General features: G+C 40.7%; 1 protein-coding gene across 2 annotated transcripts in view; it reads left to right on the forward strand.

Moving 5' to 3' along the window:
* LOC148012189 (uncharacterized) overlaps positions 1 to 16385 on the forward strand; it is a 78750-nt gene that overhangs the window by 18938 nt on the left and 43427 nt on the right. For both annotated transcript variants that reach the window (XM_087668955.1, XM_087668956.1), the window contains exon 4: positions 12141 to 12196. In XM_087668955.1, coding sequence (XP_087525081.1) covers positions 12141 to 12196 — 56 coding nt within the window. The remainder of the gene's footprint in view (positions 1 to 12140; positions 12197 to 16385) is intronic.

Here is a 16385-nt window from a genome sequence, read left to right on the forward strand (position 1 = left end):
GTATACATTGATGGCTTGTTCTATAGTTATAGCTAATGTTGGTCATGGATAATTTTTTTTTTTGCAAATAAAGTGTGGCTAATTATATTACTTCAGAAAAAACCTTGAATACAAAGAAGTGCTCATGCTCAACAGACCAAGCTGGAGCTGGTGAGAGTCACTGATATATCATATATACAAGCCTCTCAAGGCGGTTTGGGGGGGATAGGGGCAAGAAGCCATGGAGGGGGGGTGTATCACCATTTGGGGCTGCCTGCCCGCATCATGAAGAACATGTCTTGGCCGCCCCAAGTGTACATGAAATGACCTCGGAGCTCCTGACAAGCCCTGGATTCGCCCTGCACCTGATTCCATTGGCCTCAAACTGAGTGGATGATGGAGGTCCAAAGCTCTCCTAAGGTCGCCTATACTAAAAGTCTCTCTCCGCCAAAAGCCACCTGACACCGCGCCTTCTAGATATACCAACCAGTAAGACTCCCTATGATTTCCCATACCTCAGGGCGGTCTACTGTGGGCTCCAGTACCTGGCGAATGGGTAGAGCTCCTAAACCTACCACTACGCATGACCCTGCCTTGATAATGAATATCGTATCTTGCATCCCGGCCTCATACAGAAGGTGTGGTCTTGGCTGACCGCCTGCCAGCAGCAGAAAGCACCCCAAGAGATACATCCAAGGCTGGGTGCTATGTGGTGCAGGATGCGGCATACTCCTCTCCACACGAGCCGTGCCGCCTCACATGACCAAAGGCAGTGCTTTGGGGTTTCCATAGACTGCTGTGTGTAGCACTTACAAACTCCCTCCTTTTGTATCTGGGCAAGCCAGCTTCCCACCGCCAAGGCTCCATGTGCCACTAGCCATAAAAAATACGATACCCTCCTCGGCCTCCAGCCCCATAGACGGCGCCAGAAGGTCCGTCGGAATGGTGTTACGTGAGCGGTGATTGAGAGCAAGCCTCACTCTTCACAACCCGATAACGAGATGATAAGGAGTGCCGGTTGGGGTAATTGACTTTGTCGGATGCACAATACAAAAATTTAAATATTTTGATAGACACCACACGAACCACACACGAAAAACAAAACAATAAACAACGCCTCTTATAGCTTAAGACGATTCAAACCCAAATTCGGGTAGAGCATCACAACACCACAACACAACAAAAAAAACCAACAACTTGAAAATAAACAAAGTGAAATATATTCTCGTACCTTGAGCCGACACTCAGCGCCTTGACATCCAACAACTCCGACTTTCAAATTTGCATGACAAGAGCTTATTCTAGCATGCGACCCTCCTCTCTCCTCTCTCATAAAATAATACAAATTGTACATGAGAGGGAAGGCCCCTAACTCTTCAATCTCCTCTCTTTATATAGTTTTCTATCCACTCTCACATACATTAGGCTTTTTGCTTTCAGCTTTTGGCTTTTGTTTTTCTACTGGTTTTCACTATTTTCGTTTTTTCTACCATATGCCTGTTTGCAACTTGTTTGTATCATAACTTCGTCATTTGAACTCTGAATATAGTCATTTGGGTAATCAAAACGATCCGAATGCATCTGGTCGACAAGCCAACGCAAGCAAAAATAAGAAAATCCAGAAAAAATAGGCAAAAATACTGATATTCGTAAATCGTATCATTTTTCTCCATCTTTTATCTTGGACGACTTATTCCCTTCCTTGGCCTATTGTTTTTGTAATTGCACACACTTTCAGCACACATGTCCTCTTTTTCTTCAAGAAATACTCGCTGATGATATAAAACATACGATATTTTCCTTTGATCCTGGAGTCTTGAAAATAAATATTCTCTAGATATGAACCTGTTTTTTTTATGCAGTGTGTCCTAGCAGGAATATGCTATGAAAGAGAACTTCGTGCACAACCATACATGATTTGAAAAAACATGTAATTGATCGAATCCATGACATGCTATCATTCAAACAATGCTCACACAAAAAAAATATGGATGCACTGAAGATATTGTGCCTAGTCTATCTACATGTGATCGTGCGTCATGTAGAATGCAAACAAAATTCCTTGTTAAGTTAAATCCTTATTCTCACCTCTCAACTCTTAACAATAAAATATCAATCTCCGCTCCACCCATCCAAAATCTCACAATCACTCAAGAAATGATGGTCCTAAAGATGTTGACCAGATATGAACAACCCATGTCACAATTGGCGGTGTCTTTCACACGACCCTCAAACTCACCTAACCACCTTACACACTCAACCAGAGGTTCCTATTTTTGTGATGAACATCCCAAATATCGTGCGTGTAAGAAATGTGCGTGCTCAATAACAGGTGCTCTCTCATGTGGGCGTGCATCTAAGATTTACTGCATATAGCTGCAGCGGACCTCATGGCGTGCTAGTGCTCAATGACATGTGCAAAACGTGTATAATCTCATCCCATGGCATGAAAGTATTTGAGAAAATCAAGAGATGATCCTCGAGTGTAGTGCATCAACAAGTGCAACGTGAAGTGCTTGTGAATCCATAGTCCCTGTGATGTGCAAGAGTCTCGACAAGAAAACATACCTTGTTCCACAATGTTCTGTAGCTATTAGCAAACACAAGCTTCATCCTGTCCAAAAAAATACCAAGCTCGACCAAGTCTATCAAGTTTCACACTCAACAAATCAAACAAAATGATAGAAACAAATCCTAAGCTAGACAAACACAAGAAATTCAATTATAAAACAACAAAACAAACAATCACACAAACAACTAAGCAAGCAGAAATCAAATCTAACTACAATTTGACTAGGGGTTTTCAGTTTTCACAAAAACGCTTGACATATTTAGCCCTTCCCCTAGTCTGCAAACATTTATGTGCAGCAGTTGCTTTCATAAAACGATGCAACATTTATGAACCAATCAAAAATCGAATCCAATGATCTATCCATCACAATCTTCTCAACAAACACAAATGGCACATTTCTCTCAAACAACTCCTTTATAGGTAGACAAAACTCATCCATAAAATTCTCATCAAAATCCTTGAGACAATTCTCTCCATCTAAGGAAAATACATCATCCTCCAAATTCTTCAGATCTCTCAAATCATAACCACACTAAAAAATGTTCAAATCCCACAAATCCCAACCATAATCCAAAATCTTGATATCACACCCATCCTCCCTAGGAAAAACTATGTTATTTTTAGAGTCTTTAAATAAAATTTTGACCCTTTCTTTGTTGCCAATGTCAAATTCATCCACTGATTCATCTACAACTTCTTCTAAAGATACTATGTAAGATCTCCCAAATCAATATCCAAATGAAACACAACATCAAAAGGAGTCAACTCCGGACTCATAACACCACAAGAACCAACAACATCCACAAATGGGGTCACTTCATCATCAACAATATAAGACTCCATCGAGTCTTTAACACTCAAAGAGTGGTAAACACATTTTATAATATCCTTACAAGAAATCTCACAAGAAACTGAAGAAACTTTCACCTCTACATCATCACAAATAAGATCTTCACAATACAACAATTTTGGGTCTAAAACCTCAACCAAAGACTCCTTAACTATCAAATCCCCAACTATCTCCTCACAAATCTCTTCCAACTCTATTTTCTTAATTTTAAACTGCTCTTCCCTCAAATTCTCAATCCTTTTTAAAGCCTTACTCAAATTCTCCCTCACATCCTCATCAATGTCACTCTTAAGATCCTCAAAACCCCAATCAGAATCATCACAAACAACATCAAAACCTTTAGGAGAACTCAAAGAAACTAAAATACTATCAAATGAAGTTTTCTCTTCGTCAGTGTTGCCTAAACCAACGAAACAATTATCTACACAACTATCAAGAAGCATGAGGTTAGGTCTACTCAATAGAACATCATCAACACCACAAACAAAAGCCTCTCCAGGGCTACTCAAACCATCACCAAATAACTCACAAGACTCAACAGAGTCAGCAACACTAACATTAAAATCACCACATGAGTCAGAACCTAAATCCTTCATACTCTCTTGATCAACAAACTCACAACAAAACTCATAACAAATCTCCACAAACTCATTAGGCAACAAATTCGAACCCTTAACTTCATCTTGAAAACTTACAGTTTCTAAGCTCTCCCCCTCATGGTCTTCTAACAAACTCAAAAATTCATCCTCTATTCTCTCTTCATCTTTCAAGCAATCAGATCCATCTATACTATCACCAAGGCAAACAAGCTCACTCTCTAAATTGTCTTTACTCTCTTCAACACTGCCATGACTATCAGAATTTTCATCACACATTCCCTCATCAGAAATATTAAAACTTTCTTGACTCTCATCCTCTCCCAAAGAATATGAAAACTCTTGGTCCTTAAAACAATATGGTCTCTCATTTTCTTCTTTACAACTCAGATCCATCTCTAGCTCATCTCTAAAGTCCTTAAGCTCCAAAGTATCATCAGTCGATCCCTCTTCTTTAGTTAAATCACTAATCACTGAACTAGAAGTATCCTTGGTCAATGGGTATGAATTCACACTCCTAGACTCTTCACTCCAATCAGTCAAACAAGTATTTTTCTCCTCAACCACCCTAGGGAATTTCTCCTCACAGACTTCAATTGATTTCTCACAAGTCAACTCATCTCTCCTAAATAGAGAATATAGTATACCTCTCTCAGGATAGACATAACTAACTTTCTTCTCCTCAAAAACATTTCTCTCAACTTGCCTTGAACTCAACTTTTCCCTTGGTTCATCAAACCCTAACTCTTTTTTTCTTTTGGTCTTCCTCTCTTGATATTGAGCTATCTTCACTGCTTGCTCAAAAGTTTTAGGGTTTTTTACCTCTAATTTCACTCTCCAATCTTCTAATTTCAACCCATTTACAAAATACATTATCTTCAACATAACTGGGTCTATCTCACCTTCTAACAATGTTAAACTCCATCGATTTCACAATCTTTCAAACTCCCTAGCAAAATCCTCAACACACTGATCATCTTTTTGAACACAAGTTTCTATTTTTACCCAAATCTTACTTTGACTTTCTCTTTTTTAAACCTAGATAGAAAAGCATTTTTAGTAGTCTCATAGTCCAATTTCTATCTCTTAAATTTCAGGCTCCTCTCAAAGTCAAGAAACCAATTTCATGCTTCTCCCTGCAATTGATACCTAAGAATTTGGAGTTTAGCCTCAGGATTGGTCACTCTCTCTATCAAACAACATAGCTCTATTTTTTCTAAAAATCTTTCGGGATCTTCAGTATGATTATCATGGAACTCAGGAAATTCATTAGCCATTTTCAACAATCACAAGAAATCAAAACAAACTCACATTCAAAACAACAATAATGTCAATTTTGCACTCCTCAATGCGGGCACCAAAAAAGAGATGTTACGCGAGCGGTGATCGAGAGCAAACCTTACTCACAACCCGATAATGAGACAATAAGGAGTGCCGGTTGGGGTAATTGACTTTGTCAGATGCACAACACAAAAATTTAAATATTTTGACAGATACCATATGAACCACACACAAAAAACAAAACAATAAACAATGCCTCTTGTAGCTCAAGACAATTCAAACCCAAATTTGGCTAGAGCATCATAACACCACAACACAACAAAAAAAACCAACAATTTGAAAATAAAAAAAGTGAAATATATGTCAGAAGTGGTGCAGCAATGGAAGCGTAAAGAATATGCTGAAATAAATGCTGAAACACAAGACAGAAGAAAGAAAGAAAGAATGAACACAGTAGACAGATGAGAACTCAGATATATGCTCGGGAAATGGAATCCATATCGAACACGAGACAACGGCATACAACGGTGAGTCACTGGCTGCGTGGGCTCCTCAGCACCGGCTCCTCTCTCCCAGAAGGATCTCCACTGATGGCTGAAGCACCACAGACTGTGGAGGAGGAGCCCTATAAATAGCCACAAAAGTGGGGAGCATAAAATGCAGGTCGGCCAGCATTTAATGCTGGTCGGCCAGCAATAAATGCTAAAAGTACATCATAAATGGCCACAAAAATGTGCCATAAAATAGTGCATAAAATGCTACATAAAATGCCCAGCCTCTGCACACAGACTCACACCATGAGCTGACTAATATCTGCTAACACCCTCTCTCAGATCATGTGTGATCTGATACAATAAAATAGTACAATGATGGAGAATCATAAACTACACAACAAAGAAACACCAGAAGGACCATGGATGTCCAAGCGGTGAGTGGCCAGCCCACCACCAAGATGCCTCGGAGAGTATCTGATGTCGATGTCGATCGTACCAACAACACCTGAAAATAGAGAAGACTCATAGCAGCTCTCTGTGTAATGTCACCTATGTCACTCAGGACATACAAAGCCAATCTGCCAAACATGTCTCTGAACATGTGACCATGGATTCCCCGCCTTTGGCCAAACCACCAAAGTGTCCCCTCATGTGAGCTCCAGACGAAAGCCTCTCGCTCTCTGTCAAGAAGAACAGCTCATCATGCACCCAGAAATCAACTCCAGTCTTTAGGATTTCACTGCCAGATACCGTCGATGCGTCAGGGACATCCCTCTCTGGATCCTGTGCATCTATATCAAAATATAGATGAGGCACTGCAGCCCCACCAACACCCGCTCACACTCCCTCTCTGGCATAAGAGAGTCGTGAGGGATGACCGCATCACCACCACTAGAAAGCAGCCGAAGAAGGGGCCACCAAGCCCTTTCCGCGATCCGAAGAAGAGGATCCCTTCCGCGCCTTGGACTTCCCCTTGGTCGGAGGATCGGAGTCGGAGTCTGATGAAGGAGAGGACTCATCGGTAGAGTCAGCATCCAGCTTCGTCTTCTGCTCCTTCTTCCTGGAAGCCGCTAACTTCTGGCAGTCCTTCCGCAAATGTCCCTTCTTGCCACAGTGGTAACACTGGGCCTTCGACTTCTTCTTCCCGTCACCCCTCTCTAAAGCTACATAAGCCTCACCTCCATAATGTGCCGGAAGCCGCCCCTGTAATCTCAAGGATGCCTCATGCTCAAGAAGCATCGAGGTCATATGTGTAAAACTGACAGGAGTCGATGATGTCTGTGCCCGCAAAGCAGTGGCCACTCCATCAAACTCCGGGGGGAGCTTGTAGAGGACCGTCCCGACAAGATGCACCTCGGGAAGAGCAGATTGCATGTGCCGAAGCTGGTCCTGTACCTGCGTAACACGAAGAAGAAAAGACTGAATAGTATCTTTCGGCTCAAACTTCATCTGCTGGAGCTGGCCATAAAGTGTGACGGCCCGCATGGTGGAAGGTGCCTCGTACATCTGCTGCAACTTCTGCCATACTTCAGGAGACGTCCTACAGGAGGTAACCGCCGGTAAGACCGCTTTAGAAATACACCGAAGCAACGCCGAGTAAGCACGGGCATCGTCCGAGTCCCATGTGAGCACCGCTTCCTCATGGTTGTCCTCATCAAAGTCTTCAGGAAGAGGAAAAGGACGGAGAGGTCGAGCAAGAGCTCCACAGACGATGTACCATAGCCGCTTCTGCACAAACCAAGCTTTCATGACAGCACTCCATGTGAGATAATCAGGTCCATGTAACTTATCTTCACTGGAGGTGCACGGAGGGGCCATATGCAGGAGGTAGAAAAGAGAAGTAGAAGAAAAGAAGGTCGTTTGGAGAGTGAGCACAGCCAAAACGCAACCAAAAACACCAAAAATAGTGAGTTCACATGCAATATAACCCAAAGGCTGACCAAAATAAGCCAAAAGCTGCTGCACAAAGTGAAAAAATCAAGTTAAAACGGCCAAAAACAGCAAAAACGGCCTGAATAATCAGAAAAACAGGCAAAAATAATGCTCTAAACAGCAAAACGCAGGCCGCAAACTGAAGAAACAGGGGCTAAAGACTGTTGCCAGCAGTTTGATGAAGGAAACACGGGCAGCAAAGAGTGGAACAGCAGTAAACGCAAATCTGTCCAGAAAAACGCAAAACGCAAATGCTGAAACACTGTCGCCAGCAGCAAATCAGCAGTCGCCAGCAGGAAGGACAGCTGGCTGATCAGCAAGAAGGGTGTAAATCCTGAAATCAGCAAGAAAACACAGCACAAATAGGTTGCAGCCTGAGCTCTGATACCATGTCAGAAGTGGTGCAGCAATGGAAGCGTAAAGAATATGCTGAAATAAATGCTGAAACACAAGACAGAAGAAAGAAAGAAAGAATGAACATAGTAGACAGATGAGAACTCAGATGTATGCTCGGGAAATGGAATCCATATTGAACACGAGACAGCAGCATACAACGGTGAGTCACTGGCTGTGTGGGCTCCTCAGCACCGGCTCCTCTCTCCCAGAAGGATCTCCACTGATGGCTGAAGCACCACAGACTGTGGAGGAGGAGCCCTATAAATAGCCACAAAAGTGGGGAGCATAAAATGCAGGTCGGCCAGCATTTAATGCTGGTCGGCCAGTAATAAATGCTAAAAGTACATCATAAATGGCCACAAAAATGTGCCATAAAATAGTGCATAAAATGCTACATAAAATGCCCAGCCTCTGCACACAGACTCACACCATGAGCTGACTAATATCTGCTAACAATATATTCTTGTACCTTGAGCCAATACTCGGCGCCTTGACATTCAATAACTCCGACTTTCAAATTTGCATGACAAGAGCTTACTCTAGCATGTGACCCTCCTCTCTCCTCTCTCACAAAATACAAATTGTACATGAGGGGGAAGGCCCCTAACTCTTCAATCTCCTCTTCTTATATAGTTTTCTATACACACTTACATACATTAGGCTTTTTGCTTTCAGCTTTTGGCTTTTGCTTTTCTATTGCTTTTCACTATTTTCGTTTTTTCTGCCATATGCCTATTTACAACTTGTTTGGATCATAACTTCGTCATTTGAACTCTGAATATAGCCATTCGAGTACTCAAAACGATCGAAACGCATTTGGTCAACAAGCTAACGTGGGCAAAAATAAGAAAATCCATAAAAAATAGGTAAAAATACTGATATTAGTAAATTACATCATTTTTCTCCATCTTTTATCTTGGACGACTTATTCCCTTCCTTGGCCTATTGTTCTTGTAATTGCACATACTTTCAGTACACATGTCCTCTTTTTCTTCAAGAAATACTCGCTAACGATGTAAAACGTACGACCTTTTCCTTTGATCCTTGAGTCTTCAAAATAAATATTCTCTGGATATGAACCTGTTTTTTTATGCAGTGTGCCCTAGCAGCATATACTATGAAAGAGAACTTTGTGCACAACCATACATGATTTGAGAAAACATGCAATTGATCGAATCCATAACATGCTACCATTCAAACAATGCTCACACAAAAAAAATATGGATGTACTGAAGATATTGTGCCTAGTCTATCTACATGTGATCGTGCGTCATGCAAAATGCAAGCAAAATTCCTTGTTAATTTAAATCTTTATCCTCACCTCTCAACTCTCATCAATAAAATATTAATCTCCGCTCCACCCATCCAAAATCTCACAATCACTTAAGAAATGATGGTCCTAAAGATGTTGACCAGATATAAGCAACCCATCTCACAATTGACGGCGTCTTTCACACGACCCTTAAACTCACCCAACCACTTTACACACTCAACGAGAGGTTTCTATTTTTGTGATGAACATCCCAAATATCGTGCGTGCAAGAAATGTACGTGCTCAATAACAGGTGCCCTCTCATGTGCGCGTGCATCTAAGATTTACTGTATATAGCTGCAGCGGATATCATGCCGTGCTAGTGCTCAATGACAGGTGCAAAACGTGCATAATCCCATCCCATGGCATGGAAGTATTTGAGAAAATCAGGAGACGACCCCCGAGTGTAGTGCATCAACTGCAAGGTGAAGTGCTCGTGAACCCATAGTCCCTGTGATGCGCAAAAGTCTCGACAAGAAAACATACCTTGTTCCACAATGTTTTGTAGCTATTAGCAAACACAAGCTTCATCCTGTCCAAAAAAATACCAAGCTCGACCAAGGCTATCAAGTTTCACACTCAACAAATCAAACAAAATGACAGAAACAAATCCTAAGCTAGACAAACACAAGAAATCCAATTACAAAACAACAAAACAAATAGTCACGCAAACAACTAAGCAAGCAGAAATAAAACCTAATTACAATTTGACTAGGGGTTTTCAGTTTTCATAAAAATGCTTGATAAGGGCTCCGTGATGCTGTGCTCCACCTAGTGCCTGCTACGGGACGGCACCTAATCTATGTCCTCCTGCATCAGTACGTGTTTGCCAGTCCTAGCGCTGTACTCTAGGAACCTCGGTGGCTTCTTGGTGACCGCTGTGGCCGGTCAAAGCCACTCTTTGGTCATGGATAATGGATCACAATGCATGTAAATATTCAGGATATGGTGAATTATCATTTACGTTTTTTGGAATCATGAATCATAATCAATTTGTGTTCCCTATGTTGCATGACCCATATTCAATGTGTATATGAAGTCTGATAGTTCTTTTGTATCTTGAATGAAACTTGTTTCTAACCTTTTTCAAAACTTGTACGAAACCTATGAAACCCATTTCATAGGTCCCATTTCAGAAAACCCTGGAAAATATGACATCAGTTTGCTGGTCATAACTTCTCAAAGAAGTCCAAAAGAATACTCCTCAAATACTTGATACTTTCTTTGCTTACAACCTCTTGATGTTGGGTCACTTAAGGGAGTGCAGTAGTGCAGTGAAATAGTTCTTCATTGATAATTTGAGGAGCTCCCATTTGGCTTCTACTCCTACAGATCTCATACATGGGCACAACTAAGGACATGGGATTTTGGGATGAGGTGAAGAGGGTTGATACCATTGTTCAGCCCATTATATATTTGTGGCACCTCATAGATGCTATGCAGCCATGTATTAGTAAGATCTATGAGGCTATGGACAGATGATTGAGAGCCTTATGAGGATTAGTATGATGAGATCCACACCTTATGTTTGACATGGTGGGATGCCTATGTTTCTCCTTTGCTTGCAGCTGCATATATGTTGGACCTTGAGTTGAGCATTGTGGGAAGGAAAATTGCACAAAGGTTTGTGATGGCAATGTTCTACCACAGCATCATACAGGGCCTGCAAAACTAATCCTTTGTTGAAAATATTGCGTGCAGTTTTGTGACAGGAAGGAGGGGAAATCTGTGACAGAAAGATACCTTGTGAAAGGGCTGCAATTGACCGAGCAGAAATAAGAGAATAGGAGCAAATGCGTAACAAAATTGGGGGTTTCCGGATACAAAATGGGGCAGGCGGGGGGTTCTCTGCTTTAGCATCTCGCCATTGGCCCCCTTGCCCTAGTGGCATTCTCATTCTTGTTCTCATTTGCGTTCTGGGTTCCCATCCGTGTGGCTATTGGAATAATGAAAGAGTTAATGCACATATTCTTGAATAAAAAACACAAATACAAAGAAAATTGTATGATATTAATTGGAGCTATCTACTGAAGTTTGTTCCAAAGCTATTTGGGCTTTGTAACTTGGTGATATGCAGCACCACTGTCTGGATCTATCAGTCACCTATAAGAAGGCTATGTTATTGAGGGTATGAAGTAGCTCAAGAAGATGGAGTAAGATTCCAGAATTCCAGAAAAGCACTTCAAGTGCCATTTCACACTTTAGTTTTCAGTGACGAGTTAGTGACAGGCTCCAGCTCTTTAGAAGGACAGCATCTTTTCACACCAAGACAAATGCCCATCTAGAGAGAATACCAATCCAGGTTTGAGAATACCTCTAAAGTAGAGAGTGGGGGAGTTGGGATTCAGGCACCCTCCCATTTGGAGACACTTAAGGTTCTGGCACTACAACATTACATTGGCTTTGTATACTGCACATGTACAAGAAACTATTCTATGAGTGAAGAGCTTGGAGCTGTATTCCCTATCTATAAATTTTTGCATTTAAAAGGTTGCATTGTATTGTTTCAAAACTTGAGTTCTAACTTTCTGCTGTGGTTATTGACATAATCTTCTTTTCTTGGAATGATAAAGTGTACTAGCTTTTGTATAAATGTGGTATGTTTTTCCACAGATAGACTGTTTTACAGTTCCTCAACTAAAATCAAATTTTTTGAAAAGTAATGTTACAGCTTTTTGTTCATTGTAAACATCATATTGTTCCTTGATGCATTTGGTTCTTATGATAGGAGGAATGTATATCAAGTACATTTTCCCAGGGGAAGATGAAGCTCTTTTTACATCTGTAAGTTTCACAAAGTGAATTTTGCACAATCTAATGTAGAGTCCTGAATTAAAAGAAACTATTGCAGGTTACACTATTTTGTACTCCGATATGTTGTAACTTCTCTCACATAATTTCAATGGATAGATGGCACCTCACTACAGGTCTGTTTGATAATTTAGCCATTTTTTTGGAGAGTTCACAAAGGTGTAGCTTTCCCTAATACAGATTTCTCTTGTAGAAACAATGCAGTCAGTTGCAAACTTTTACTTTCTTGTGACCAAGTGGATTATTCTTGTGCTTGAAGAATTGGTGCTTGTGTGAGAGTGGGGGAGAACGCAATACACAAAGACAGACTTGCAGGCATCTAGAATTCCACCAGCTGCCACTGCTCCAAATCTTGCTAATAATGGTTACAGAAGCATTAGTTTGTGAGGATTTTTACAAATCTTCTGCGAGGGAGGACAACATACCAGGGGTTTTCCACATGCTAGTGATGCAAGAAAAAGCTTTGGAATTACAATTGATCAATTAGATAACTTGGATGTTTAGTTGTTACAAAGCTAGATCAAGGGTCATATGAATTTGTCCACAATAAGGTCAGAGCTCATAGATAGTCTCTTTTGCATGCTGGACATATACTCCAGGATGTGGTTGGAGTGTGGCTTTAAGCATTTGTATTATTCTCCAGTATTAGTGGCCCTATATTCATAGAATGTATGTGAACTCAATTGTTGATTTTGCTTGAATCTAGGGCAATGAGATGGTTGCAGGGGAAATTGCAGCAGTGGGAAGCAGTATATGAATATGCTGTTCATCTTTATTTGTATCATTTTGCAACCTGTATGCAATGACTGACTGGCATCTAATGCCCAAGCATAGAGCTGATCCAGAGCTTGGGCCTAGCAACATGATTGGGTCTCATTTTCTGAGAATAAGGGCTCCCCATCCTCAGTAACACAGACTAGAAAGAAAGAAAGAAATATTAATGTCCACATAAGGCCAATGTGGCATATGAGACAAAATCCAAAGTACATCCATGTCTAATGTTATCTCGTCAGTAAGGTGAAGATAACATTAAAATAAGTTAGTGGCCTATGAAACGATGCTAAGAATAACTTTATGATGGGACTATGCTAGAGTAGAACCATGTCTAATGTTGTCCCATCTGTAGAAAGAAAAGGAAACCCAAATATGATAGAACTATGTATAGAAATATGTTATGGAAATTGTAGGCTATAGTTGATCTCAAGGTCTGCACATAATCTCAGCTATGATGTGGTCCCTAATTGCTCCACTAACATGCTTGGTGAACCTCTTCGTCGCGTCATGGAGTATGAGGATGAGAGATGCCTAGGTCCTTTCCTCCTAGAGCTCGAAAGGAGCTGGACAACACTATTGCAAGAGAAGAGGCCAACTCACCCAAAGGGATCCACCCAAAGTGACCCAAAGACTGTAGAGAAATTCTCATGGTGAGATCTAAGGCCATGTGAAAGGCCAAATAAGAGGGTAGCAAGGAATTCAAAGTAGTAGAGATTATCTATGTATCAGAATAGTACTCACTTATATTCATCAACTGCTCACGCAAGTCTTGAATTTTGTTAAGATGATCCTGCATGGCATCACCTTCATCCATCTTCATATTATCAAGCTCTTTTTTCAAGAAAGAAATGCGTGTCTCATTTTTTCTAGTTAACATTTGCTCAAGTGTGAGCCATGCTACTCATGGAAAAGTAGCAGACCGTAAACGTGGGATTATGGATTGCCGAATTGCTAATGCAATCAATGACAATGCTTGGGCATCCCAAGTGTGTCCCAAGCCTTCTGTGTAATTGTTCTTCGGGGAAGTGGCTGAGCTAGATCTGGCCTTTGACCATCTCCTTCTTGAGGAGGAGTTGTATGAGCCACAACTCTAGGACAGTCGGACTTCTTCATTGCTAACATACTTCCAAAGATTTTTTGCAATCAGCATATTCTTCATCATGAAGGACCATAGAGAATAGTTATTACTGTTGAGAAATGTTCAATCACATCCACTATAGCCTCTTTGTAAGGAACAACAAGGTAAAGAAACACATTGCAAATAAAGCCTTAGACTAGGTCATGTATGCATGGTTTATTAAAACTACAGTTGGTGAATACCATGGTCACTTTCCACTTTTTTCCACCTACCAATACCACTTACTGTAAGCCTATAAAAGGCACTCATCCCCACACTCATTTCATCAATCATTATCATTTAGTTGTACTTGCATTATGCTTGGATAATATTAGTTGTTCTTCTTTGTCATTGCTTATGCCTCATTATGATTATCTATTTGCTCATCAGTGATCCTCCTTAGTATGTATCTTCAATATTTTAACATGATATTAGAGCGGGTTTCAAGTTAATGAGTCATTAGGCCACCGATTGGGTCAATCTAGTTTGAATTTCTGGCTCCCTCCACTTTTCGATGAATCTCTCCCCTACCTCCATAGCCACCCACCTTCATTGGAGGGCTTAAATCTCTCAAATAAGGCCACTATAACTCGGGCTTTCTTCTGGGGAACTCTTCTTTGACTCAAGGCGCTCCTTCCTATCACTTTATTGTGTGACATTGGTGGCTCTTCTCTCTAGCATTGTGTGGTTTCTCAGTCGTTGCCTGTTCGCGTCTGTAGTCCGTTCGTACAACTTGTGCAGTTCGTACGTGCAACATTGCTGATGATTTCCATGGGGCTTTTGAAGCCTACTATCTAATCTACCTCCCCATCAAATCTCTTGCTATATAATCACCTGTACATGCTGCAATCAACAAAAAATCAGCCGCTTGTTGTTACCCTAACAGAGAAGCTATAGCTCTTTCAACTTCAAGCTTCTATTTCACTTCATTTCTTTCCTCTGCCACTTAAGCCATAGTGTTACCACTCAAATATTGTTGGATTTGGTATATATTCTCACAACAAATTATTTAGGAGGGGAGATCTTGGTGATTTTTTTTGCAAGATTGAAGCATAGTCAAGCATAGTGTCTCTTGATACTGATCTAGTGACTCTTGTCACTATGTCATATGACACAATTAGCTTTGCCTCTGATCAAATCTAAGTTTTTTGTGCTATTTCAACATTAAATCAAGGAGGGGAAGACTCAGATCTGCAAGACCTTGAAGATCTCAAGTTCAAAGGGCATACTAGCCACCTGGTATCTCATTGATACTAATCACCTAGTGCTTCTTGGCACTTGTGCTCAACTCTTCTACTGCTGAAATATGAAATTTTTGGAGCTGATTCGCTGCTGATCTTGCAAGATGGGCAAGGACTCACCGACAGCTCGATTCAATGGTGCCAGATTCCATACATGGCAAACTAGGATCAAACCGATTCTGATGAAGAAAGGCTTGTGGTCAATCACAAGTGGTCAAGAGAAGAAAAGAAGATACCCAAGAACAAAAGGATAGGACTTACCAGTCCCTCTTTTGTAGCTCATTTTCTGATAGACTTTTTTAAGTTTTAAGTGTGGACTTGCCTAATGTTCTTACCATAAGCTCATGTACTCCTCATGTAACCTTTACACACTACAGCCTCTACACACTTAGTGAGGCCTTGTGACAGCCTCTAGCTTTGTATGGTTGGTTCTTTTCATGTCTACACTTAGCAAGGTTCTACTCATGACAGCCTCTGTATACTCAATGTCTTTCTTGGTTGTGATTGAGGAGGGGTGTTGAGAAATGTGCATTCACATCCACTATAGCCTCTTTGTAAGGAACAACAAGGCAAAAAAACACATTGCAAATAAAGCCTTAGACTAGGTCATGTATGCATGGTTTATTAAAACTACGGATGGTGAATACCATGGTCACTTTCCACTTTTTTCCACCTACCAATACCACCTACTGTAAGCCTATAAAAGGCACTCATCCTCACACTCATTTCATCAATCATTATCATTTAGTTTTACTTGCATTATGCTTGGATAATATCAATTGTTCTTCTTTGTCATTGCTTATGCCTCATTATGATTATCTATTTGCTCATCAGTGATCCTCCTTAGCATGTATCTTCAATATTTTAACAATTATTGTCCAATCTATCCTCTTTGGATATATAAGTGAATACATCACTCTGTCCTTGATTGGTCATGTCATTGTTTCAAAAAACGCAAGAGCAAGAACCGAAGTTGGAACAACCTGGAAATCTGCGAATTTCCAGAAATTACAGCATACACCAAGCTATA

This window comes from Lygodium microphyllum, chromosome 27 (assembly GCF_053477565.2).
Source record: "Lygodium microphyllum isolate KBCC chromosome 27, Lygodium_microphyllum_v1.1.10, whole genome shotgun sequence".
Taxonomy (NCBI): Eukaryota; Viridiplantae; Streptophyta; class Polypodiopsida; order Schizaeales; family Lygodiaceae; genus Lygodium; species Lygodium microphyllum.